The sequence below is a fragment of the Nanorana parkeri genome, unplaced genomic scaffold (assembly GCF_000935625.1).
Source record: "Nanorana parkeri isolate BGI_ZX_2015 unplaced genomic scaffold, ASM93562v1 scaffold74, whole genome shotgun sequence".
Taxonomy (NCBI): Eukaryota; Metazoa; Chordata; class Amphibia; order Anura; family Dicroglossidae; genus Nanorana; species Nanorana parkeri.
Genome location: NW_017306342.1, coordinates 1,989,520 through 2,017,481, shown reverse-complemented (window position 1 = coordinate 2,017,481; position 27,962 = coordinate 1,989,520). Strand labels below are relative to the sequence as shown.

General features: G+C 41.5%; 1 protein-coding gene across 2 annotated transcripts in view; it reads left to right on the top strand.

Moving 5' to 3' along the window:
• PDE8A (phosphodiesterase 8A) overlaps window positions 1–27,962 on the top strand; it is a 213,656-nt gene that overhangs the window by 51,419 nt on the left and 134,275 nt on the right. Inside the window, exon 1 of one of the 2 annotated variants that reach the window (XM_018576708.1) lies at window positions 21,876–22,061. The exons of the other annotated variant lie outside the window; for it this stretch is intronic. Coding sequence (XP_018432210.1) covers window positions 21,897–22,061 — 165 coding nt within the window. The 5' untranslated portion in view covers window positions 21,876–21,896. Of the gene's footprint in view, window positions 1–21,875; window positions 22,062–27,962 lie in introns of those variants that run through there. 2 annotated transcript variants of the gene reach the window in all.

Below are 27,962 nucleotides of genomic sequence, written 5' to 3'. Positions count from 1 at the left end.
ATATATAGCTGTTTTGTGCACCTCCCAGCCTTGTGCCTCGAGAGGCTGGATGGCCAAGTACAGCTCTTCTGCTGAGATCATTACACAATGGTTCCAATATGACATTTAAAAAAAGGAGACGGAAGATACCCTTGACATTTTTCTATTTCAGCTAGAACAAGGGGGCAACAATAGTACGTAAATGCAGAAGCCAAGAACGGGCGACATATGCCCCAAGCAGTATGACAGGACATTTTTCAAAAGCTTCCTGACATCAATGACCAATGTTGCAAATATTTTTTATTTATTTTAATTTACCTTGGGTCATTGTACCACAAAAACATACTCACTGACATACTCACTGATTCATCAAAGGAGTCCAGTGCTGACACACAGGCACCTGTGCAGCCGTTTTAAGCTCGTTTTCTAAGCTTTCATTGATCTACGTTTGTGAGTATGTTTTTACCCTGCTCTTTTTATTCGTGTTATTAAAAAACCTTCTACACTAGGGTGGGCGCCCTTCTCTTTTCCCTTTTCCCATAGAGTTGCAGCTTCCAAAGCTGAAGTGGGGCAGCACCCCTAGTCAACCTCGATTGCACCAATTTCATCTGTTGGTCAACTTTAGCGCTTTTGGATTTGTTTCACTGTTTAGTAAATCAGGTCAAATCTTTTTGAATCCATCAAAACTTTTGTCATTTGCACACAATATCTGACCTCTCTCTATTGCCACTGCAGTTGTTCAGTCACATACTATGATAATGCTATATAATATAATAGTATGCATTAGGGATATCCCAATACCGAAGCTAGCATCGGTATCGGGACCTATACAGGGCATTTTGACAAGTACTTGTACTTGTCAAAATGTCCCAATGCATGGCGCCAACTACTTTAAAGTAGTATTAAACTCTCAAACTTTTTTTAATAATGAATCCAGATCAAACAAATATACATATTTCCCGAAAGCATATGCCATCATGTTTCCAAACAGCTGGCTCCAATACTCTCAGCTCTGCTTCCCTGAACTTTTTGTCCAGTACAAGTATCTACTAGATTGTAGAAGGGAGGAAGGAGGAGAAGGGAGCAGGGGAGTGACTTACCTTGCTGTGCCTGTGTGTTTGTGAAGTCACACACAGCTTACTAGCACACACACAAAGGTGGCTCCATAGGACCCTGCAAGGGAAAGGAGCCACCCTAAAACAGGATATCAGGGCCAGTGCTCTTTGGATCAACTGATTCTGCAGGAAGGTAAAACTTTTAAACATCAAAGGGCAGCATTCATTGTAGACGATTTAAACGGCATTTGAAAAGAGCTTAAAAACCTTAAACTCTAATATCACTTACTTTAAACTGCATATTTATCTGTTAATACTCTGCTAGATTTACCCTACCAAATACTGTAAATGTACAGACATATATCAGAACCACACTCTGATCAGTTACAGTGTTAGTCTAAATCCTCATGGTGATACACTTGATGAATGTAGGCATCAGATCAGAGAATGACCAATGCATGTATCATTTACCCGGGAACAATGTGTGATGATCCGTCACACACTGCAGGTAAGCTTATGACATAATAAAGTGTTGCAGAACAATTGAAGGCCTGCTTTGCCCAGCTTGACAGATCCTCTTGGCACAGCAAGTTCAGTGCGCACAAAGTGGTTCTTGTTTTCACTCATATGGTCCAAGTTGTGTGAAGTCACATATTGATGGATGGTGTGGCTGACAAGGTAATTACTGGAGCATTTTGCTAAAGGCTATTTTGTGTTCTGATCTAGAGTAACGTAACTAGGATAGGCGAGTATCATGTGTTTATAGAAGACACAGGACAGGAATATTTATATATCCATTCAACATGTTTGGTGAAATCCTTTGACCTCATCAATATGCAATACATCTGTAGCTTAGATGTACGCAATGGATTGAAAAAAAAGGTGAAAAAACAATTACATTATTGTTCAGATTGCGTTTAAATATCTATTCTAGTAACTTATGACTAATATCCACATGAGAGTAATTACATAACACTGCTTTAGTACTCTTAAAGGGGATATTCACACTTTACCCAATGATAAATGTTTCCATATATAATGTTATAGGATGTGTAACGTATAACATTATTGAACATATATAATATTATATGTTATTTAAGGAAGAACTCAGGAACATTTTTCTTAACCCTTGCAGTGGGATTACCCCTGCACCACAAGGGTTAAGTGCTCATTTTTGTCTAGGTTCAGAAGTACCAAGGTTACACTCACGTGATTCTCGCAGCTGGCTTACTATTAGACCTGACCCTTCTGTCTCTCTCCTCCTCCAGTGTCCTTATGGCCTATACCAGTGGTTCTCAACCTGTGTAACCTCCGGACCCACATTTGTCCCTGGTCATTAAGTTGCGACCCAAGTCGCACTGCAATGGAACACACGGCATTAGGGTACCGCACATTCCGGTCCAGGCGTACAAACTGTGGGTGAAAAATGCGTTTGGGGTACCATTCAAATAAATGTCAATGCAACACAACTGCCACACCAGAATGCACTATAGGTGGAATTGTGTGGTGCAGTGCGTTAATGCAGTACTATGTACTATGCAATTAACACACTGCAAGTTCACACTAGTGTGAACGGGCCCTCAAAAACATTGACATACATACACAACCACAATCTCACACAATCACAGACATTCACACACACACACTTCAAAAATGTTTTAATTATTTACATTTTTGTTTAAGGTCTACCCAGTCTCCCTACCTTACGAGAACTGGAGTGGATCCTCAGCCTGGGGTCCAGTGTGGGCTACTGTGCTGTGATGCAGCTCCATCCATATGTGCATTGCTTGTACAGCTCCCTTGCCAGAATTGTAGGCATACCAGGAAATAGAATGTGATGTCACTCCAGTCCAGGCACCTCTATAGGACATGTGAGGGAGCTGTAAGCAATGCATGTATGGATGGAGCTCCCTCGCGGCTATAGCCCCATCCCATCCCACCTCAAGCTGACACTTGGCGCCGGGCAGCATATTTTGAATGGCTGCTTGGCACGAGAACTGACAATGCTGCTCTAGGGGGAGGTAGAGGAGCCTCTCACCTAGAAAAGTGGAAGGCATGCGGCGACCCACTAAACACGGGGTCGCGACCCACTTTTGGGTCACGACCCACTAGTTGAGAACCAAGCGCCTATCCTGTACACAATGTAGTGGACATGATGACTCATGGGACCTTAGACTACTGCAGCGGAGGGGGAGTGAGGTGGAATGGACCGGTGCAAGAGTGATAACCTTGTTATTTTTGGACTTAGACAAAAATGAGCACTTAAACCTTTTGCAGTATGGGGCTGGCCCCACTGCAAGGGTTAAGAAAGGTTTCCCTGGAGTTCTGCTTTAATATAAGCTTTAATAAGACAGCACCATCAGGTTGTCTGACTGATTTGTGTTCCCGCAAAATTCTCTATCTCTCTCTAGAAACTATCACCATTGTGCACTGGTAAACCTAACTGCGATAATAACACGATTATGAGTAACTGTCTTCTTGACTTTTGGGGTAACCTATTATTATGCAGACCACCTCCAGTAAAACACCAATATGGTATTTTACAATGCTAATACACATTGAGGAATGTTCTCACAGGTACAAGAAAGATCATTACATGAACCTAAGTGAACTGAACTGTCACCCGAATGTGTTCTCCTATGAGACTTGTAAGTGCTAGCACACTAAACCTATTTCTAAAATATTTTATGGCTGCTGACATCTTTCTTTAGTGACCCATGTGTTCATTAGAAGAGGGGACTAACAGTCACTTTCTGGATGGTCAGCTTGACAAAATTTTCCATACCATGTGTGTCATGTGGAAACGTATCCAATCTTACTGTAATTTAGAGTGTATTTCCACTTTTCCAACCAAACATGGATCCCATTTCTTCCCAGTCACATAGCATAACTTAAAAAAAAATTTAAAATTGTTGCTTGTATTTTTTCCCCAAGCTTTATTTAAATGTATTTCTAGTAAACATACAATATGCTACTGTTGGATGTAACAAAACAAAGCATAAGAATTACTGTTTTGGACCTGAATCACTCTGATCCATGCATACACTTACACATTTGCTGCCTGCTTTTAGCTTGCTTAAAAATCCTACTTAGCTTCACCCCTTTATAATTTTAAGGAGGGGCATGGGATAAGTTCTGCTTACCCTAATGAAAGTGATATTCAAGTCAAAAGGTTTTTAAGTTATGTCAAATACTGATGAAATCACTTATATGGAATGCTTTTGCCTGATGTTTAAAAGCTTTAGTTTCCTGCAGAATCAGCTGGTCCCCCTAGCACTAGCCCTGATATTCTGTTTTAGGGTGGCTCCTTTCCCGTGCAGGGTCCTATGGAGCCACCCTTGCATGTGTTAATAAGCTGTGGAGCACACAGGCAAAGGAGGCCAATCCACTCCCTTGCTCTGTGCTCCTCACTTTTACATCCTCCTTTCTTCAGGCAGGTACATGGACAACTGCTGGAGATTTGTGCTCCCTCTTGTGGTCTTGTACTGGACAGGAAGTTCAAGGAGGCCGAGCTAAGAGAATTGTATCCAGCTGTTCAGAAACAGGATGACTGTAAGTGGTTGGGCAAAAATGTAAAGAAATACTTTGCCAGGCAATGTATATTTGTTTGATCTGGATTCAATATTGACAAAGAGTTTGAGAGTTTAATACTATGTTAACCCTGTCTGTACTGTGCTAACAGATCTCATTATCAGTTGTAAACTAGATTTGAACAATGTCTTTGCTAACTAAGGGCTAAAAAGCTGGTATGGTATGGTATGGTAATGAGAGGACATGCAGTGTGTCCCTAGTCTTCCTATGGGGAGAGACTCCCTTTCAGACTGTTCAGAATAGCTTTCAGTCTGCACAAAGGCCCCCTGCAAAGAAATCTCTAAAAGGTAAAAAAAACATTTGTAAAGAACTATTTTAGCTATTCTGTGTGAATAGGAATACATAACAAAGACATAGTGGGTGTTTTCTCAATTGTTTTAACATCAAGTGGGTAAGGCATTCACTGTAAGGCCTGACACATAAAATATGACATAACCCAAAAGCCATCTCTATTTGGAAAGGTTATTTGCTAAGTATGTGACCGCATACTGTTAACCTTTTCTATTCCTGTGTGCTACATTCTTGTAAAGATGTGACAATGAAACTGCACTGCACTGCTCCTGAAATCAAAGCAGGGTTGTCACTCTCATGTAGGCTGTGTCTGCTTACACTTCAGAGGGAGTAAAAAAATAGTTGTAGGGGTGTCACATTCAGCATTGTCGCTGTTGATTCACAAGCCTGTAGCTCAACCCCTTCATGACTGAGGCAATTTTTCCATTTTTTGCACCCATGTTATATTCCACATTTTAGGCCTGAAAATTACTTAAAACCCCAAAACATTATATATTTTCTGAATGCCAAGACCCTATAGAATAAAATGGTGGTAGTTGCAAATTTTGTATGTAGCGCAATATTAGCGCAACTCCTTATTAAACACCAAAATTTAGTGACAAATTTAATTAAATGCCCCAGAACACAATAAAATACCCATTTTTTTTAATGAATATGAAAGATGAGGTTACAACAAATAAAAACGATACCCAACATGCCCAGTTTACAAATTGTGTGCGTCCGTCAAAAGGCGAATAACTGCAGTACCCAAAATTGTCCATAGAGTGGCGACGTACACTGTACGTCTTCAGTCACGAAGGGGTTAAGCACCTGGCCACACCTAGTCCTGCCCACAGTTTTCTGGATTGGCAGCACGGCCTCTGTGAATAAAACCCTCCCACTGTGAGTTGCAGTGTCTGGGAGGGAGAGCATGTGAGACACAAATGAAGGAGAATTTGGCTCGGTCAGGGAAAGTAAACAATGTTTTTTTGTTTACTTAAAGTTGTAGAGTCCCAGCATATACTATCCTGTTATAACATCAGCATTGTAAAAGGAATACATACTAGAGTTGTTTTTGATATTGCAATCAAAGCTGACTTGAAAAGTTCCCTTTCATGTAGTGAGTGCATGTAGTGACAGGAGGTCTACCTATCAAAAACTTCAAAGATAACAACTTAATGAGCATGATTGGATACAGAAAACAATATTAATTGGAAATCCACATAATTCCCCATCCACAATAGTGGGTTGATGTATTTATCACCAGTGTTAGTTCATCTGATATCCACAATATATCAACCAAATCTATATAGCTAATGCTTGAAGGGTTATAGGGTGGAGCAGATCAATTCTCCACTAACACCAACCCGCAAGCAAGGTATGACTACCTTAAGAGTTTGTACAGAGATAGAGGCAATGGTTATAAAACATTCCACATGATTTGTATATTAGAGGTACATAATTGAGGCATGTAAAAAATGGTCATGATTGTGTCAAACACATTGTGGTTCACCACGAAACTGTGTGCACATACATGAACAATTTTATAATTCTATAAAAGTGTCAAAAAATTCATATGTGGATAGATAACACCAATTGATAATGATAATGAAAAGTAATTGATTAGTGAGCAGGCTTGTTAACCCTGCCCTACATCCAAGAAGTGGCTACCGTAATGAACTACAGTTCCATTGTGAAAAATAAAGTGACAGTGCTTGTAAAGCTCAATCAGTAAGTGAGGTAGAACCTTGGGATGACAGAACAGTTCCCACTATATCATGGTGCCGAAAACTTAGATGGTGTGATCTTCTTTCTAAAAGTCTTCTAAGTCTAAGAAAGAAAATATTACCGTCACATTCCTGTGTGGTCTGTTCGTAATGCGTTTCTTGTATTCTGGACATGATGCCATCCCATGACTGAAGCCAATAGTCAGCCATATTTGGACCAGTGACTAAAGCACAAAAAGCAAAAAACAAATAACAAACAACAAACTATCAAAGTAATTTCGATCCTAAGATTTATTTGAAATATGGAGATTGTCAATATCCAGAGCCAGGTCAGGAAAAAATGGTGTTTGCCACCTGGTATACAAGCACTGTCACTTTATTGATATATCAATTTGTATATTCAAATTTTTGTAAATAGTTTCCTGTACAATACTATAAAGAGAATTCAGAAGCATGAGTCTACTTTTAGTTATACAGTGCTATGAGCCTATGATTAATGGCATTTAAAAAAATATTTATACTAGTACAGATTCTTTTGCCTTTTACAATTCATACTAATTCATTATTTCTATTTTTGTGAGTGTGAACTCTGCTGCAAAATCCTTGAGCAAACATGCCAGAAGTTTTTGAAACTTTAGATATTGGTAATGTTTCTGTAATAGGATTACATGAAACAAGTGAAGCTTTTCTAAGAGTCACATTCCACAAGATATGACCCAGCTTTTACTGTGAAATGCCACAGGATGTAGACAATGTGCATTTGGACGATACAAATTACATGACAGGTCTTTTTGTTTGACAGGTCTTTTACAAAGGATAATATTTCATGGACTCCGTGTCACTAAAAATAGCCTGTGTGATATGCGTTACACCCATTAGGCTGATCCTTTATTTCTTCCTCTCATTCTGCACATGATGTCAACAAGGACAAGACAATTGTCCTAGAAACCAAACAATTTCCAATGAACATTTTCCTATTGCAGACTTGCACATGACTGATTCCATGGACAGCATGCTTATCTTTACAATACAATTTTATTTGTGAGAGTATTATGTCCACGAGTGCTTCTCCTGCACAATTTACATTAAAAAAGAACTCTGAGTAGACAAAGGGTGAGTAGGTGAAGAGTTTGAAGAAGTGAACGATCTAGGGCAAAATAGCTCATTTGAAAAAAATTCTCCAATTCAGCTCACTTTCCAGTTCAGCTATGTTGTCCTAGATTGTTCACTTCTCCTGCCTTCTCCATACTCTTCACACTTTTGTGAATAGCCCTGTTAGTGTTGAGAGGTGAAGTAAATACCCTGCATTTACCAGCACGGCCATGTGTGAAAGCTAGGATAATCGGGTCTGTCATATGAGCCTAGGGATGCACCATTACCGATACTAGTATCGGTATGGGCACCGATACCAAGTATTTGGGCGAATACTCGTACGCGCCGAAATGCTCCAATACCAGAACTTCCGGTCAGAGGGAGATTTCCTCTGACCGGCAGTGCCGCGAGGGAACATGGAGCCAGCTTCCCGGCCAATCAGGAAGCCGGGCGGTGGGTAATGACTATATGTGAAAGTTTGCATTAATACCTTCCAGCCAACACAACACATATATGCATCAGTTGGTGGGACTTAATGACAACTGTAGGCATATATGCATCAGCTGGCCTGCTGTTCTGTGCCGAGTGCACGCTCACGAGTGTGATCCCAGCACAGTGACTGAGCTATCACCGACAGCTCCTGGTCACTGTTTATGATCAGAAGCTGGTGGGGCGGGCTCCCAATCATGTGACTGCTATGTCAGCCAATAAATACTTTTCCTTGTCACACTCCTTACCAAAAAGTCCCTTGTAGTGGGGGGTGCCCGCAGTGATAGTGGATGGCGCCGCAAATATCAGCAGTTATCTAGAGATGTCACCAGCACACCTAAATGTTAGTAAAATGTTCATTTATTAAGGTTCCTTGTCATATAAACAAGCGCTGTCAGGGCCGCACAGGGTCCCTTCATCAGGCTTCACCAAATCAATGCTAATGCTAAGCCTGATGAAGGGACCCTGTGCGGCCCCATAAGCGCTTGTTTATATGACAAGGAACTTCAATAAATGAACATTTTGCTATCCTAAGAGGATTTTGGTGTGCTGGTGACATCTCTACATAACTGCTATGACATCCAATCACAGCGACCACATGATCTCACCTCCTGTCATTCAGAACCCTTTAAGGGGCCGATGGGAGTCAAGGGGCTAAAGTGAATTATGGGTATTAGGTACCTATACAGCATCCTGTAATTACTAAATTCATTTTTAAAATGTGATTATTTTGGGCTAATTCTCGAACGGAAACAAAAGTTGAGTCTCAGGCCATGAGATGTATGCACAAAACACAGCTGTAAAGTATTTATTTATTGCAGTGTTTATTTTTGAGTCTATATACAGCATAAACTAGAATCCACACAATTACAAATAAAGAAACTAGTTGACTGGGAATGTTTTTCTATGCCAATTATAGCAGGAATACCAAGGTACGATTGTAATTATTTTTCTCCTAAGACTTGCCAGTGTAATTATTTGTGGATCAAATTAATTTGCTACTGTTTACATAAACCATGCTACTACTATGAGTGATACTGATCAGCCATTTGTGAGTACCTAGTTTCTCTGGTACATGTATACCTGTATGCTTTCCAGTTTAAACATCTGCGACAATCACACACATGTTCTTGGTTTGGTGGATGTACAAAACAGTTGATTCACCTACACCAATCAGATTGTTTTCAGTGGGAAAATATATCCAAAAAGAAAACACAAATTCAAACCAGTTGTTGCAGAATCTATCAGTAGCTCCATTTATCACACAGTTGGCATGTAATCTATTGATAATTTTCAATCCAGTCAATCATTTTTTACCAGCTGGATCAGTCAAAAGCTAATATAATGTAGTTAAAAATGATCAGTCATTACTAGATTCTATCACAATGTCAATAGAATCATTTCATAGAACTGGATTGATGTGTGTGGCTAGTACTGGAGCATCATCAAGGTTAGACTAGTTTATAGCCAATAGCAGAATGAAAACATTCATTAGGATAATCCAATCTTTATCAATTCCAGCCAGCCGGCAGTCACACAAATGTACTTTCTAAAAACATAATCATGTAATGCCTGTTGCCCATTTTATTGTCATTCACATGGATACATTACCAGCCTTATTGTTTGCACAGTGCATTATACTGTGGGGGTATAAACTACAGGATAGTAACTATTCATTAAAAAAGATACAGGCGTCCTAGGTATCGACATGATAAAAGTAGAACTAAAGCCAAAACTTTTGTTTTGTTTTGGATAGAGTAAGGGAGGGTTATAACCCATTTAAGCTTTTTTTGCCATCTGTGTCCCATTGGGGAGACTTCCCTTATCTTCCAGTCCAATAGCCACCGCAGGAAGTGCGAGAAAATCCCTCCAAGGGCAGGGAAATTTGTGGTGGCCAGCAGGGTCACCATTACTAGTGTCCACACTAGAAGATTTCCAATCCAATTCCTATTCCCTGTTCTGATGACAACCCCAAATTTGATTTCAGTATTAACAGTCACTAGGACAAATAGACTGGGTGAATCTCCCTGACAGGGACACAGACAGCAAAAAAAAAAAGGATTTTGTTCTACTGAAAAAATATTTTTCTTGGAAGCTATTGCGGAACACAGCTCTCAAGAATGCTGAAACATAGGGTTATGCTGCTGCCTCCAGGAGAAATGGACACTAGCCAAAAAAATGTAAAGCCTTCCACTTTAAGGACATAACCCCTCCGACCCACGGGTTGTAGCAACCAGCATGCAAGGAAATGAGAGGAGGGAGCTGTGTGGACTCCCAGAAAAGGATTTTACGGTAAGGGCAAAATACTATTTTCTCTATCGTCCATTGAGGGATACAGCTCTGAAAAATTCTGAGACATAGGGATGTTTAAAAGCAGTCTAAAACAGAATGGCAGGCACCACAAAAGCTATAAAAGCCAGCCCAAATACTTGAACAGCCACCTAAAGAACATTTCTACCAGAGATAACATCAGAAGAGGCAGAAACATCAACTTTCCTAAACTTGTGAAAAGGAAAAGTGTGAACAGAAGGCCAAGTTGCAGCCTTGCAGTATGAGTAACAGAAGCTTGATTCTAAAAAAAGCCCAACAAGTACTAATTGCCTTAGACCAATGATCAGAAAACAGGAAAAGGAGGAGCCTAATTCTACAACTCATAAGCTTGATGACAACCTGACGAATCCACTTGGAAATACCACATCTAGAAGCTGAACAACCTTTTCTAGACCCTTTAGGTAGAACAAAGAAATAATCTCAATGCCTAAAGGGAGCTGTAGCTGACAGATACATTCTGAAACAATGAAGATAAATATTCTTAGAATGAACAGGAGCTATACAGTGAAGGTAATACAATGTCTTAATTTAAATGAAAAGCCACAACCACCTTGGGTAAAAATGGAAACCTACAGTCATAAAACAACCTTGTCCTCACTCCAAGACTGAATGTACTTCTGTTGCCGCTGACACACTCCACGTGCCACCCTGGAGATAGTAGGCCACCGCCATAACATAGTCTGACTAAATGCAAACTGTACACCTAGACAGAAGGCAGGTCCAATGAAACAATGTCAACAAATCGCCCTCAACTCCCAGACATTAATTGGAAATTTGGGTTCTTCCCAAGACCAACAACCCTGCACAGAAAGATGATCCAAGATCCACCCGATTCCACAAGACTGGCATCCATCGAGACAGGTTTACATTTTATGGTAACAAAGACTCCCGCATTGCCAATGCAGGGGATGTCAACCAGCATAACAAAGACTTCCTGTTCGGGGCACTCAATATGATTAACTTGTCCAACAATAATGGAGACCTGTGCCACGCTGTAAGAATGTTCCCTGTATAAAGTTTTGGAATAAAACTGAGCAAAAGGCACCGCTTAGAAAGTGGATACCATCAAACCCCGAACTCTCATGCAGGTTCTCTGAGAGAATAGGTGACTTGGTCGAACTAGATTCTACAAGATCAGTAATTTTCTCTAAAAAAAAAAAATAGATCATTTATTTTCTCTAAAAAAAAAAAAAAAGAAACACCTTCGCTAGGGACTACGTTTCGATATTCAAAGAACCGCAGAGGAGAAATATGAAACTCTATTTTGTAACCAGTGAAAACCACCTTCCAAAGCCATGCATCTGAAAATTGAGCTTCCCAGGTCTCTGCAAATTCAATCAGATGCCCCCCCCCCTCCCCCACCTGAGATGGAAATTATGGGAATTATGTTTACATTTGCAAACTTACTAGGTTTGACTATACATAATAAAGAATCTAAGGCATTTTAAAAGTGCACCCATTTTTTATTGTGCCCTTTACCTTCTTTATAACATGTATCACTTATTTTAAAGTTGCACAAAGTTATTACTCAATCAAAATAAAGAAAACTAGATAATACTCCAAATGATTTGCAGGGCTGTGTGTATATATATATATATATATTTTTTTTTATACATATATATATATATATATATATATATCATATTTCAGGAAATGTATGTTTGCTCTTTGATTACTTGCAAACACACAAGTATAAAAGGACAATTTTTACCATTACTATTTGCTTGCACAATTAGTACAATCACTCAAATGCCTTAAATTTTCCAGGCTGGTAACTTTTTCCAGCTGTTTAGTTCTACAAGGAAACATAACTTGTTGTAGTTCATTAGAATACAGAATGTGCAAAAGATTATCATAAGAAATACTTTAAAAGAACAAATAATGAAACAATGAGCACTGAAAGACTTGGCCATTAAAGATGACTGCATCTTGTTTTAGTAACATGCAGCTAATTACATGCAGGCATCTTTAAAACTGATTGCTCTGCGCATGGTTATATGACAACGGAGAGCAACCCCTGTTCTGATCTATGCTGAACGTTACAGAGAAGACAGACAGTTAGCCTCCTAGTGATCCTGCCAATAGCAATTTCGCCAAATCAACACCAGTGGGATTGCTAGCAACACACTTGCCTGCCTGATATCACCCTTAGGGCTTTTTTTTTTTTACTTTTGTTTTTAAACAAATATATATTTAGTACTTGTATCCATACTGAAGGGGGGGTGGGGGGATAAGTCACTACCCTGATACAGAGTGTAAATATTAGCTTGAGCTATTGATCTCTGTAAACAATAGTCTTCCTGCAACAGAGCAGATAAGGATCAACAGATAAACATAAGAAAAATTAACTCTATTTGTTGGATGAATGTAAAAATAAAATATATGCATAAGAAATTGTTCATGGTAACCTAACTTTAAAAAAAAAATATATTAAAACTTTTTTTTTTAGTCCTGAAAGATTAATTCATATAGAAAGAACATATATGAAAATCAGCAGGCTTTACCTTTAATGCTGGAAACTGTTACAATTATAGTAATGTGATCTGTCATTATTTCAGTGTGCCCCTAACTTCCTGTCCAAGCTGATAACACAGTGCCTCTGCTGCATTGAAATCTTAAGCAGCGTTGTCAGCTCTGTCTAGTTCTTTTCTCTTGGACTACAGAACACCCCCTATCTCCTCACCCCTAGAGTGCTCTGAAGTCCAGCAGAGTTTTTAGCTCAAGTAAGAAGTTCACTGCATTTCTAGCAGAATTAACAGGTATTTTTCTGTGCTCACAGTATTTGAACCATTTTGCTGCCAAGATATTTTCACTTTTTTTGCACACATGCTATAATCCACATTTTAAACTTGAGAATTATTTTAAACCCCGATAGTTATATATTTCCATGAAAGCACAGACCCTGTAGAATAAAATGGTAGCAGTTGCAGTTTTATGTCTCATGGTATTTGAGCAACTCTTTATCAAACCTAAATTTTAGTAAAAATAATATGAAGTTAATGTTAGTGCACAAAAACACAATATAATACCTATTTTTTATAAGTTGAGGTTGTGCCGAGTAAATAGATACCCAACATGACAGGGTAAAAATTGCATTTGCCTTTAAAGCAGCAGGAAAATATGGTACCCCAAATTGTCCATAGGCAAAGCCTGTACAGGACATCAGTTTAGAGCTGACAGTGAACATTGGCCCTCAAATAATGACTTTCATACTGGCACACGCGGTGATACCTAACATGTGAGACCGTCGTTTTTATACGTAGGTGCACCCAATGTGTGTTTACGTTAGTATGCGCACGTTTGTGAGGGCAGGAGACTTTAAAATTTGTTTTGTATTTTAAAATGTATTTTCTTTATATTTTTTTTTACTTTACTTCATTGCTATCACATAGGGGGGCTGATATTACATTCTATTGGCATACTTTTATACACAGTCATGGCACTTATGTTTGCCCTGCTTTACCATGTAAAGTATGTGATATGCCTGGCAGTAGACATGTGGGAATCAGTTCGGAAAGATTTGTTATGTGGACGAAACTGCGGAAAATCATACATTCGAATATAAATGAATTTCCGAATGACAGAAATAACGGATGCAAATGAAGACGAATTTCCGTCAACAAAAATTTCGGATGCATCTGAATTTCTTTCCTGAATGAAGTTTTATTGTGTTAAGCATCAACTTTGAAAAAAAATAAAAATCCAAATTTTTGTTAGCCGTTGTGAAATGAATGTTCGTTGCAGCAAAGTGACATTAGACAAGAGGAAAACAATTACATTTTTTTTCTTTTTTACTGTATGCAGAAGAAAAAAAACAAGGTTTCCCCCCCAATTGATACCAGACCATTTAGGTCTGGTAAAAATGTTAGGAGTGCGTAGAAAGTGCGTAGGGTTCCCCCCAAAAGTCATACCAGGCCCTTTAGGTCTGGTAGGGATTTTAATGGGGAACCCAACCCCCCAAAATTTTTAGAAAAAAACTTGGGGTTTCCCTTACATTTTCTACCAGACCCTTGATCCGAGCACAGGCCCGGCAGGGCAGGAAAGGGGGAGACGATCAAGCGCCCCCCCCACGCGCCATACCAGGCCACGTGCACAAGGGCCTCTTTCTCGGTGGTTGTGGGAGTCTGCAGGCAGGGGGGCTTATTTGTATCGGGATACCCCTTACTTTTGTTTGCCTGATGAAGGGACCGGACAGGTTCCGAAACGTTGCCACGCATGGTGATAGTACCTGCATGAATGAATAAAATAATTTTGTTTTGAAGAAAACCTGTGCTGGTGCTGGTGACCATTTTTCTGTTTTGCAGTATTGTATGGGGCTTCTCGGTCAGGAGTGCGGTGGGACTCTCTATTTGCCTTTATTAAGGGGGCACCCAGATGCGACCCCCCCTTTTGAATGAGAAAGGGGTACTTGTAGCCCTACTCATTCACTAAAGAGTTAAAAGTAAATGTAAATAAACACATCACACATTTTGAAAAAGTGCTTTAATTGGAAAAAAAAACAAGTCAGTTTTTGACAAGTCCTTTATTTAAAAAGAAAAAAATTGATCCATCAATGTAATCCTGCGTCAATCACCATGAACGACGCTTGCCGACTCGCCGAAATAAAAAAAGTCCCGTCCCACCCATCTGAACCGGACTAAGGCTCGCTGCAAAATTACAGCTCCGGCATGAATGTCAACAAATGGGCGAAGCAAGCTGTGCCGTCATAGGGCTTGTTCCGCCCATTTGTTCACATTCTGAGCTGTCATTCATATAACAAAAGAAAACTCTTTCCGAATAGCATTCACCAGCTCCCAAATGCCGCTCGGAATTTTTTTTCGTTTTTTTTAGTTTTTGGGGGGGGGGGTCCCTCCTGACATTCCTTTTTTCTTCTTCTGCAGACTGTGTCTAATGTCACAATGCTGCAACGAAAAGTTGTTCGTAACGAAAGTTTGCACATACTACCGCTAACTAAATTAATGAAAATTTGTATTTCGTGCGAATCCGAATCTCTAAACGAATTGACTTTTGGACATACTGACGCTACCTGGCAGTCCCTTCATTGATAGATCTGTGGAAAACTATAATTCTTTAAAATGAAACTCAGGAGTTAAATCTGAAATACGCATTCAATGACCTATTAACAAAAATGTATCTTATTTGTGTATCACTCGGCTGTAGATCCTCAAATCATCTCTGAATTGGTGATGACACTGTCCTTCTTTCTGGAGGGTGGCTACTTTTGTTCCCCATGGTCCCTCTGTGTGTTGTAGTCACCGCTCCAAGCCCACTCCCGTGATGGACTTCAACCTCATGTTTAGTTTACTAATTTGTATTGAGATTGTAGTCCATCACAGGAGTGAGCATGGAGCGGTGGCTACTTTACAACACACGGGGACCATGGGGAACAAAAGTAGCCACCCTCCAGAAAGAAGGACAGTGTCATCACCAATTCAGAGATGATTTGAGGATCTACAGCCGAGTGATACACAAATAAGATAAATTTTTATAAATAGTTAGGCTGGGTTCACACCTGGGCGAATTTTTCCAGCTCGTTTTTTAGCACGTTTTCCCGTTCAGTGAAATGCGCGTTTCACTGGTGGTATGATTTTTTATTTTTTTTCCCCCCTTATTTTCTCTATTTTTTTTCACTTTCAAACTTCCCGCCGGCTCTACCCCCCTGCGACGTGGCCGCTCGCAAGGGACGGAACCAGGAAGTCGGCAGCCGCCGCAGGACACAGCGGGGATTGCGGACAAGGTAAGACCTGTACGCTGTATTCCTGAGTGTGGCTCGGGGTTACCGCTTTGTCCACACTCGGGAATACCAATGGATACGTGCGGCAAATACGCACCAAAGAAGCCCCTGTACTTCCTACGCGCTGTAAAATGCCCAGGTGGGAACAATGCCAATAGGCAATTATTGATTTTCACATGTTGAGCGTTTTACAGCGCGTAGGAACGCGCTGTACAACGCCCAGGTGTGAACCAGGACTTAAGGCACTTGAATGCATTTTTAAGATTGAACTCCTGAGTTTAGTGTCACTTTAAATCAATAGAGCGGTTAGCTGGTATTAAAATCAAATAATTAAAATAAATATTTTGGAAGTTTACATCACAATATTCACAATACATTTGCTGTAAACGTTGATAACTTGTAAAATGTCTGTATTGTGTGGATGTGATTTGTACTTATTTATTTTAGTGCTTTCACTATATATTTTAAAGGAGAACTATGGGGTTAAGGCTTTTCCCCATAGTTCTCCTTAGGGTAACGGGAGGACACAAACTAGCGTCCTCCCGTCACCCTAAGCTCAGTATACTGAGACGCCGCAGCTGAAGCGGATCCCGACAATTGTGCCGGGACCCGCCCAGCTGCGTGACTGACAGCTGGCTCTGATGTCAGATCGCTAGTGGATAGGAGCGGGGAGGGGGGAATCAAGCCCCTCCCCTGTCACGGCAGAGAGCCGTGACAGGATCGAGAGGTGAGCGAACGCCGTTATGTGTTCGCTCACCTCCTGATCTACTGAGCCGACCTGTGACAGTCTCATTGTCACAGGTCAGCTAGAACTATGAGGTGAGTGAAAAGCACTCACCTCATAGTTCTCCTTTAAATAATTACTTTTTGGTGTGCAGAAATGTATTTATAAGGAACTATTGTTTAGTTGGTTTTACAGCGTTGTCTGTTAACTAAATCCCCTTACTATTTTGACAAAATCTAGATCACTGAGATTGTTTTTAAGAGCAGAGCTGTGCTAGCCCCATGACTGTGCTTAGGCCAGCAAGCATTGTTTTGCTGGCAAGGGAGAGTGAACCTTGCTTGGGGGTGCTGGCAGCATGAAATGTTCAAATCAAGTCCTATAACTCGTGTTAAGTTCTCCTCCATCATGACTGTGATAGCCCAAGATGTGCTCATCGGTATCTCATAAACAGGATTATTATTAGAACCTGCTGAAGGACCACTTTGTTGAACAATATTGCATTCTAGTAACTGTATGGGGTTGTGACTTTGAATGGTGATATCTAGAATATGTTTCTTTTTTTTGTTTTTTATGGCCTTTTTTTTTAAATTTCCCTCTACCATCATTTGCAGGCCAAGCTGTCCAGCAAAACTGACATTTGTTGGGGCAAACTATAACACTATTAGAAGTGCTATTTAAATCACTCTGCTTTCACTCGCCCAATGAATAACATTCAAAATAATAATAATAATAACAGCATGCAAAACCAAACACAACTCTGCCCTGACTTCACCATCCTCACCTCAAAATATCACCCAAAACGTTTTCTCCGCTCCTCCCAAGACCTCCTGCTGTGTAGCTCCCCCATCACCTCCTTCCATGCTTGTCTCCAGGACTTCTCTGAAGCCTCTCTCATCCCCATAGGCCTTGTTCACACTAGATGCAGTGCGTTCCAGCCCGAATCTGGCCAGAACGCACTGCATCGTGGCCTGCTCACCTTTTGTGGGGCAGGAGGGGGCATGGCAGGTCATTGAATTGAATGGCATTGCAGCCGATTGTTTTGCGGCCCGGAGGCAGTGGCTATGGTGCCATTCACTTCAATGGCCTGCCACGCCCCCTCCTGCCCCACAAAAAAGTGAGGCGGCCGCAATGCGAGAAATCGGGCCGGAATGCACAGCATCTAGTGTGCACGAGCCCTAAAACTCTCTCCAACTGTACGGCCGTCTCCTACTCTGTCCTTTTGGCTATCAATGAAAACGTATTTCTTCAGGAAAGACAATCCAACCTAACAACTGAAATGTTACTTTATTTATTAGCTCATCCCCCCCGCAGGTAATGCCTTTTGTATCACTTGACATTCCCTTTAGATTGTAAGCTGCCCTCCTAACCCTTATTATTATACAGGATTTATATAGCGCCAATAGTATACGCAGCGCTTTACAATATATGGAGGACATTACATTTACAGTCCAAGTCAAGACAAGATGTTAGGCGGGGCCTGTCCGTGAGAGCTTACATTCTAAAAGATTGAATTGTATTGTAACTGTAATGTCTCCTTATTTTGTAAAGAGCTGCACAAACTGTTTACAGTATATAAATCCTGTATAATATTATTAAATATATTTTAAATGTTCTGAATGACTGAGTGACCATTATAGGCATCCAGGCAGTTTTTAGTTTGTTTACTCTCTATTTCACTACCTTTGCTGGCCAATCTATAATAGAAAAAACTTCTGCGCTAGAAACTCCTATCTGCATATAAAAGCAGCTGACAGCTCAGTGAATATCAATTTATTACAATTTTAAAATAACTTTAATCTCTATATTTCATTTATATATGTCACTACTTTTGCTGGACAGCTTGTCCTGCACATGAATCTGGAGAAATATAGAACGGGTCTATTCACAAAACTGCCGTAGGCAGCCGAGTGAATAACCGTCCCAAAGCGATATTCGGCTCAGCTATTCTGCTCGGTACCCCTGTGGTACCGAGCAGAATAGAAAAACAGTTTTTTAAAAAATGTGAAAAAGATTGGGCGGAGCTAGCAGTGACAGCTAGCTCCGCCCAACTGTTTTCTATTGGCCTGAACCAGCTGTCATTACAATGGGAGCTTGTTTGAGTCGGCAGTTGTATCAAACCCGGCTCTGCTGAGTTCTCATGGTACTGACAGATCAGCGTCCCCTTGTTACCAAGGAACCTGATCTGTCTCTGCAACTGGCTCAAAGCAGCCGTGTGATGACGGCTGGCTCCGCCCAGCTGTCAGTAGCAGGCTGTCGGCCAATGGCCAGCCATTCGGCCAGCTTCGGCTTTCACCTCGGCTCAGTCGAGCCTAGGCATATGCCTTCGGCTCGACTGAGCCGCTCGGCCAACTTCGGGAGCTGTACGGGCTATATTGAATAGGTCCTGGGGCCGAAGGATGAGCCGAAGCTACGGCTAGATCCTTCTGCAGCTTTGTGAATAGACCCCTAAATGTATATGAAAAAAAAGAGATGCATATTATGAATACCATTATTACAAGTACCAACTACATACAGTTACCAGGATACATATATTTTCCAAGATTGTGGTCCCTTAACCACTTGCCGTCTGGAGAACTTTCTTAATTTTTGCACACATGTCATAAAATCAGAACTTTTGGCTAGAAAACAGCTTAAAACCCCAAAACAATGATATATTTTCTGAACACAGAGGCATTGCAGAATAGAAAAAATGCTAGATGCAATGTTTTATGTTGCATTATATTTGCGCAAATGTTTATCAAACCAGTATTTTTAGGCTAAAATACACTAAATTTAATTTCAGTGCACAGAAACAGAATATAATACCCAATTTTTGGGGTAAAATATAAAAGACGGGGTCACGTTAGGCAAATAGATACCAAACATGTCAAGCCTTAAAATTGCGCGCGCCTATGAAATCGCAAAAAAAAAAAAAAAAACAATACCCAAAATGCCCCCATAGGCGACGCTTTAAAAGCTTTTACCGCTCATCAATTTAGTGTCAGCAGTGATTAATGGCTCTAGAATTATTGTTTGCACTTCAGTGAGTGAAGCTGATTTTTGGGGTACATGTGCATGGCTCCTCACTGACAGCACACACAGACTCCAGAACCCGGATCTCTCAGCCAGTAAACCTGATTTTTGGGGTACATGTGTCTGGCTCCTCACTGACAGCACACACAGACTCCAGAACCCGGATCTCTCAGCCAGTAAACATGATTTTTGGGATACATGTGTCTGGCTCCTCATTGACATCACACACAGACTCCAGAACCTGGATCTCTCAGTCAGTAAAGCTGATTTTTGGGATACATGTGTCTGGCTCCTGACTGACAGCACACACAGACTCCAGAACCCGGATCTCTCAGTCAGTAAAGCTGATTTTTGGGGTACATGTACCTGGCTCCTGACTGACAGCACACACAGACTCCAGAACCCGGATCTCTCAGTCAGTAAAGCTGATTTTTGGGGTACATGTACCTGGCTCCTGACTGACAGCACACACAGACTCCAGAACCCGGATCTCTCAGTCAGTAAAGCATATTTGTGGGGTACATGTACCTGGCTCCTGACTGACAACACACACAGACTCCATAACCCGGATCTCTCAGCCAGTAAAGCTGATTTTTGGGGTACATGTACCTGGCTCCTGACTGGCAGCACACACAGACTCCATAACCCGGATCTCTCAGTCAGTAAAGCTGATTTTTGGGGTACATGTTTGCTGGCTCCTGACTGGCAGCACACACAGACTCCAGAACACGGATCTCTCAGTTAGTGAAGCTGATTTTTGGGATACATGTGCCTTGCTCCTGACTGACAGCACACACAGACTCCAGAACCCGGATCTCTCAGCCAGTAAAGCTGATTTTTGGGGTACATGTACCTGGCTCCTGACTGACAGCACACACAGACCCCAGAACCCGGATCTCTCAGTTAGTGAAGCTGATTTTTGGGATACATGTGCCTTGCTCCTCACTGACAGCACACACAAGCTCCAGGAACCGTTCAAACTCCCCTCCGTGCCCGTAGCACTCCCACCCCGGCGGTGAGCTCGGCTGATTCGTTCGCCTTCAGCTCATTTCCATTGACGTCAGTAAAGGCTGGAGGTCACCCGTTCGTGGCGCTGCCATTGGCTGTGGCAATGTGACAGCGGCGGTGAGGAGTTGTAGGGAGACAGAGTGAGGAGGGCAGGACGGCAGGCGGAGGGGAGAGCGGTGCGATGTAACCCAGCCTGCACACAGCATCATTGGAACAGATCGGGGGACCCGGGCATCCTTGTGTGACACCCCAACATCTGCTCCGTGACCGGGGTATGAGTGTCCGGCTTGCGGGGCTCCGGGAGCGGAGAGGGGAATCTTTGTGCAAATGTAAATAAGCCTCTTCCTCCTCCGCTGGAAGATGATGGTGATGAGGAGGAGTCCCAGGGTCCCCACCAAGACTTGCTAGAGGGGACAGGGAGGGCGATCTATGGCGAACATCCACCTATGAGCCCCAGGAAAATCACTGATGTCCGACTTGTAGCCGGGGAAGGGCAAGGCACAGGGCGTGGAGGACGGCGGCTCGGCTCGCTGCCTGGTCACATCCATCGATCCGCGGATACAATGTTGCCATGCTGATGCTGCACAGGAAAGTCGATGAGAGCGGAAGACTATCGGCTGGATGGAGCGAGTGGAATGCCACTAGGCATCCTGATGTCCCCATCATTCGGGAGGATCCGAGCCCACAGAGCTTTTCCTGAAGCCACAGCACCGGATCCCTGGGATTTACCCTTCTGGTTCATTGCCCGGGTGTAGGGACATGCAGCAGAGGAGCGGCAGCACATCGCAGGCTGCACCATACAACGCATCGCCAGTAGGATCGATCGGCAGCACAGACTGAAGGCACCCACTGGTTTTGGATTTGGCCGAGGAGGCATCAAAAGCATGGGCTGTGCTCCAAGCATTCACATCTCTGACAGCAGAGTGGTGTATCACAGTGGCAAAGAGTCTGAGGATTCCAACTCTCCACACCAGACCAACACACTGTCTCAGCAAACCAACTCAGTCCCAGGATTATTCATTAAATCCTCTAACACATCCACTTATAAGGTGAGGGCTAATTCCTCTAAGAAAGACAGGAGGGAGAACAGCCAGATCATGGAGGCAGAGATACACACCGCCAGTGTGAAGGTAACAAGCAGGATGGTACATCAACATTATAACCCACCACTACAAGAGGGGCCTAGATTGCAGCGAAGGCCTATGTGTCGCTGCAAGGGTTAACGCGCTGCCAAGTGACAGCGTCTCGCTTGTGCAAAACGATCGCCAAAAAGGAGATCATTCGTAATCCCAGTCATAGCATTCCCATTTACCCTTGATCAGAGTTCTTCCCAAGAGGCCATTTAACTCGGCATCGCAAATGTCAGTTTCAGGCCACTTCAGTGTGCGCGTTTCCTTATTTGTCAGTCAGGCAATTAATCTTCCCATTTCTGCTAATGAGAGGCACATTCATGGCCATTGTTTACTAATAGGGTGTTTTCATCGGGAGAGAACAGGGCAAAAAGAAAAAAAAGAACATTTGAACCTATACTTATCTTGGTTTTGCAATAAGCACAGGGCCTACCTCCTTTATGTCCTTGACTGTAATACCTGTCAGATTTTATATGGCTTATATTTGTGTCAATGATGAACGTCAGCAGGCAAATAGTGGTATTTGTATAGGTAGTTTTTGGCACCATTTACTAATTGCTGAATGAAATATTTAACATTGGAAAGAAAAGCTGCTTGTCTGAGGCTGTCAGCCTGTTAGATGGATAGGGAACCAGGGAATTTGCAAAATATACTCAGTGCAGACTGTCTCTTTCATTCTGGGTTACAGCAAGACGGTTATCCTGTGTTCATCGGGCCCACGGTTTACCCTGAGTACTGAGAAGCACTAGTCACTAGAGAGATTCGTCTCCAAATAGGTAGACCGGGTTACTTGTCCAAACTTTCACTCTTATAGCACTGGATTGCTCTCTGTCTCCCTGGATTCCTCTCTGCCTCTCTGGATTGCTCTCTGTCTCTCTGGATTCTTGGTTTTTCTCTGTCTCCCTGGATTCTCTCAGAATCAATTTCTGTCTCCCTGAATTCCTTTCTGGATTCTCTCAGTCTCTTTGGATCCCTCTATGGATTCCTCTGGATTTCTTTCTTTCACTCTTGATTTTATCTGGATTGCTCTCTCTCGTTATTCTCTCTGGATTCCTCTCTGTCTCCCTTGATTCTCTTTGGATTCCTCTCTGTTTCTCTGAATTCTCTTTGGATTCCTCTCTGTTTCTCTGAATTCTCTTTGGATTCCTCTCTGTTTCTCTGAATTCTCTTTGGATTCCTCTCTGTTTCTCTGAATTCTCTTTGGATTCCTCTCTGTTTCTCTGAATTCTCTTTGGATTCCTCTCTGTTTCTATGAATTCTCTTTGGATTTTCCTCGGTTTCTCTGGGTTCCTGTTTGTTTCCCTCTGTTTCTCTGGATTTCTCTCTTGATTCGATTCCTCGCTCTCTCTTTGGATTCTCTCTGGATTTCTCTCTGGATGTTCTCCGGAGTCATCTTTGGATTATTTCTGGATTCCTCTTTGTCGCTTATGATTCCCTCTAGATTCTTTTTTCTCTTTAGATTCTCTCCAGATTCCTCTCTATCTCTATAGATTCCCTCCAGATTCCGCTTTGTCTCTCTGGATTCCTCTCTGTCTCTCTGGATTCTCTCTAGATTCCTCTCTGTCTCTCTGGATTCTCTTTGGATTCCTCTCTGTCTCTCTTAACTCCTCTCTGTCTCTTATGATTCCCTCTAGATTCTGCTTTCTCTTTAGATTCCTCTCTATCTCTATGGATTCTCTCCAGATTCCACTCTATATCTATGGATTATCTCCAGATTCCTCTCTGACGTTTTGGATTCTCTCCAGATTCCACTCTATCTCTATGGATTCTCTCCAGATTCCTCTTTATCTCTATGGATTCTCTCCAGATTCCACTCTATATCTATGGATTCTCTCCAGATTCCTCTCTGTCTCTTGACAGCCTGCTGCTTGATGTGATGCAATCTCAACCAACTAGAAATCAAGATGCTTTCCTAATAGAAAAGATCATTTGTAGCCAGAAACATTTTGTTCATTTAATATATAGGACTGTGAGCTTTTTTTAAAAATTATATCCAGACATTTTCTTCATCTTGGATATAGTAAGGCATGGTAAAACCCCTGTTTTTTGCCATCTGTGTCCTGTTCAAGAGATTTCCTTCTACTTCTTGTCTACACAACAGGAAGTTGAAGGAAATCACCCAAAATGAGGCAAATGTCCTCTTAGGCCTTATTCACATGGATATGCAGAGCTGAAATCTGTGTTTGGGAGTTTGGCTGTTGCATTCAGTCACATGCACAACTCAGAATGCAGCTGCATAATGGTAAAGGGCGATCTGAACCTGTACACCCTTAGAGGTATGAAAGCACGACCCTGAACTCAAACTTGTAAGTCCAGGGGTGTGCTCAGATCTGCATTTACCTGTGCACAACGGCGTCCTGTGATTGAGTTGTACAGACAGTTGCACACAATAGCTGTACTCCTGGGTGCAGGTTTCTGCATGGGTGTGCACACTGTACGGCTCTGCATGTCTCTCTGAATGAGGCCCTAGACAGTTTGTAGTAGGGTGTTATTCAAAAGGAAATGGATACACAACTTTGAGATTTCCACCAAAGAACTGTGTTGTTTTAAAGTGACACTAAACTCAGGAGTTAAATCTTAAAAATCTATTCAAGTACCTCAACTAATAACAATATTGGACCTTATTTGTGTATCACTACATCTATGTAACTCCTGAGTTTAGTGTCGCTTTAAAATGATCCATAATACTTGGATCTTTATTGACAAACTATACACAGTTGCTACCTTCACCAGCATAAAACCACAACTCTGCCACACAGGCATATGATGGGTATTTTTCAATGATCAAGATAAGAGCCTTTTAGACATCTGCCACCAGAACATATGCCCCCATTTTAACATTTCGATTTCTTCTCTTACAATTTTACAATTACAATTTTGGATTTCCCATCACTTTCTTTGTTGGTGACAGTGGTCAAAAAATAGAGGGGATAAACCTAGCTAGGACACAGACAGAGATCCAAACCTACTTTACAAAAAAAAAACAGAAAAGGTTTTGGCTTTAAATTATTTATTCATTATTTATTATAGGTATTTATATAGTGCCGACAATTTACACAGCGCTTTACATTCACATCAGTCCCTGCCCTCAAGGATCTTACAATCTAAGCTCCCTATCACACATGCAGATGTACACGGGCCAATTTAGACAGGAGCCTGCCTTTACTAGCATGTCTTTGGAGTGTGGGAGGAAACCAGAGTGCCCGGAGGGGTCCCTAGTTCAAATCTCAATCAGAACAGTATCTGCAAGGAGTTTGCATGTTCTCCCTGTGCTTGCTTGGGTTTCCTCCGGGCACTCTTGTAAGTCATACCAACCAACTAACGATAAGTTCTACTCAGATGTTCGATTTCTCATTGCTGCAGATACATTAATAACATAGTGTAGGGTGCAAACTCATGGCAAGCAATGAGAAATCAAACATCTGTGTAGAGCTTATCGTTAGTTGGTTGGTATGGCTTACAATACACAATTGTTCTTGGCGTTACTACTAATGTATTACCCCAAATGATTTTATGAGTTTGTTTCTATAGACTTTTATCTATTGCAACCAGAGGTTCTTTGCTGATTTGGGCCTGGCCCTATTTATACCCTGTGGTCTTTCTTGTAAGTTTGAATTTAACTATATCTTATTATGAACTTACACACACACACACACACACACACACACACACACACACACACACATATAATAATTAAAACTTGCAACATACAAGGCTTAAATGATCTGCTATTGATGGCTTGGTGGCAGATATCGCAGCATACCTTCAGAAGTCTAGTGGAGTCCATGCTTCGACGGATCAGGGCTGTTTTGGCAACAAAAGGGGGACCTACTCAATATTTAGGTGGGTGGTCATAATGATGTGGCTGAATGGTGTATGTATATATAAATATATTTCTATAACTGACCCATTACCTAGAAAATTAATTTTGTTTCAGTAATGTATGAGCGCAGTGACTACAGTGAAATGATTTGTCCAGTGAAGTGCGGTGATTTAACAGATAAGCACAGTTTTTAGTGAAATAGTGCAAGGCCACTACATAATCAGGGTATCCTGAAAATACGGCCGCACTAATGTGCTTTACAATTATGCTCTGTGCTCCACTGGCTTCAGGACTCTATAACCGGTAGTGTACAACAGAACTGAACAAAAAGTTCTGTTGCGAAAATGCCAAGAAAGTGTAAGTAGAGGACAGTCATGTGACCTGTCAAAGAAATGTAGAGAGAAGGAGAGCACCACAGAAAACGTGTAAGTCCTGTAACTCTTTTTCTTGCACAAGTGGACACAAAACAAAACCAACACATTTTGGGAGTCCAACACTCGCCCTTCATCAGGGCTTAGATGCTGATAATAAATTGGGAGAAGACTGCACAACAGGTTCTAAAATAAAAGATAACATTTATGCTGTCTGGCTGATGTCCTGGATTGGCATAACTTTATCTTTTATTTTAGAACGTGTTGTCTAGACTTCTATACACCGCGGCCAGATTTTCATGAATGGTTTGGCCATTGTGTGCGTAGTAAAGAGGTGTATAATGGAGAGCATTGAAACTGATTGACAGAATGAAATGCAGGCATCATATACCTTTTATCGACGTCATGAGCTCTGTAGGAGTGTGTAGATGTGCAAATCTTGATTTTCTCAGCAAAAGTCAAAGAGTAACCTTCCTATTTTGTGTGCTGCATCTCCTGGTTTGGTGATGAGGGTGCCCATTAGGTGCAACAACCTGTAGGGAGTTGCAAGAAGTGGGAGCGAAAGAAGTATCCATTGACTGTTGGCCTAAAAATTTCATGTAAATATATTCCTCAAAAGCCCCAAAGGATATAAATCTCCTGTGTGTGCACCAAATGCCTTTGCAAGTCCGGCTGACAGCTCGGCCGGCCACCACTTTCCTCTTCTCCTGGCCAGCGAATAAGGTAGGGACGGCCTTGGGGGTGGGTACCAGACTGGTCTTTATTACAGGACATTCCTGCACAGAGGCAAAGGTTTACATTGGATAACTACACAGATCTGGAAGTAATACACAAAGCTCACCAAGATTTAAGAAAGTATACATATGCCAATTCGGTTTAGACAATATTTACTTCTCCCGGTGTTCAGCATTAAGATTTATTTACCAAGGTGCCCTGGGTTTCAGCTTTCCCAGGGTGCTACTTAGGTTAATGCAAGGTAAGTGAAGGCCTTTGAGGCTGCCTGCATTTTCATTCTGATTATTATCATTGAAGGATTGTTGTACCATGGAAAGGTCTTCTTTAAGGCTTTGTGTTCTGTGGTTCTGATCCATCAACCCATATTTCTGGTGCAAATCACCAAGAAATAGCTTGTTTTTAGTTATTTTAGTCCTGCCAGCTAAGTACCTTATTAACTCCACAATCTAATTCATAAGCTGCAACATTAGTGGAATTCCAGGTAAAGTTCCTGTACTCTGCTTGTACAAATAGGAGCCTCTGTTCTCTTTATCACATAGAGAAAGGGGCTATTTATAAATCTATTCACTGTTTTTGTAGTGGCTGGAAAGATAGATTTTCCGGTAGTTTGAGAAGCCGGGGAGGCATAGACATTCCCATGGTAGGACTAATCATTATACAAAAGCTTGCCATGTTTTATTTTCCCCCGGATATCTTAAGTATTTCAGAAATGATGCCACATACAGTAGCTTGGCCTTGATAATATACTAATGCAAAGGGTTGTTGTATGAAGTAACGCATTGCTTCTGAAATCTATGACGTCCTCATGTCATGTGGTGCTCACCAGCAGGGTGGAGACAGGTTTGGCACTCTAAGGCAGTATTACTAAACCTTCATTTGAAAAACCTTACT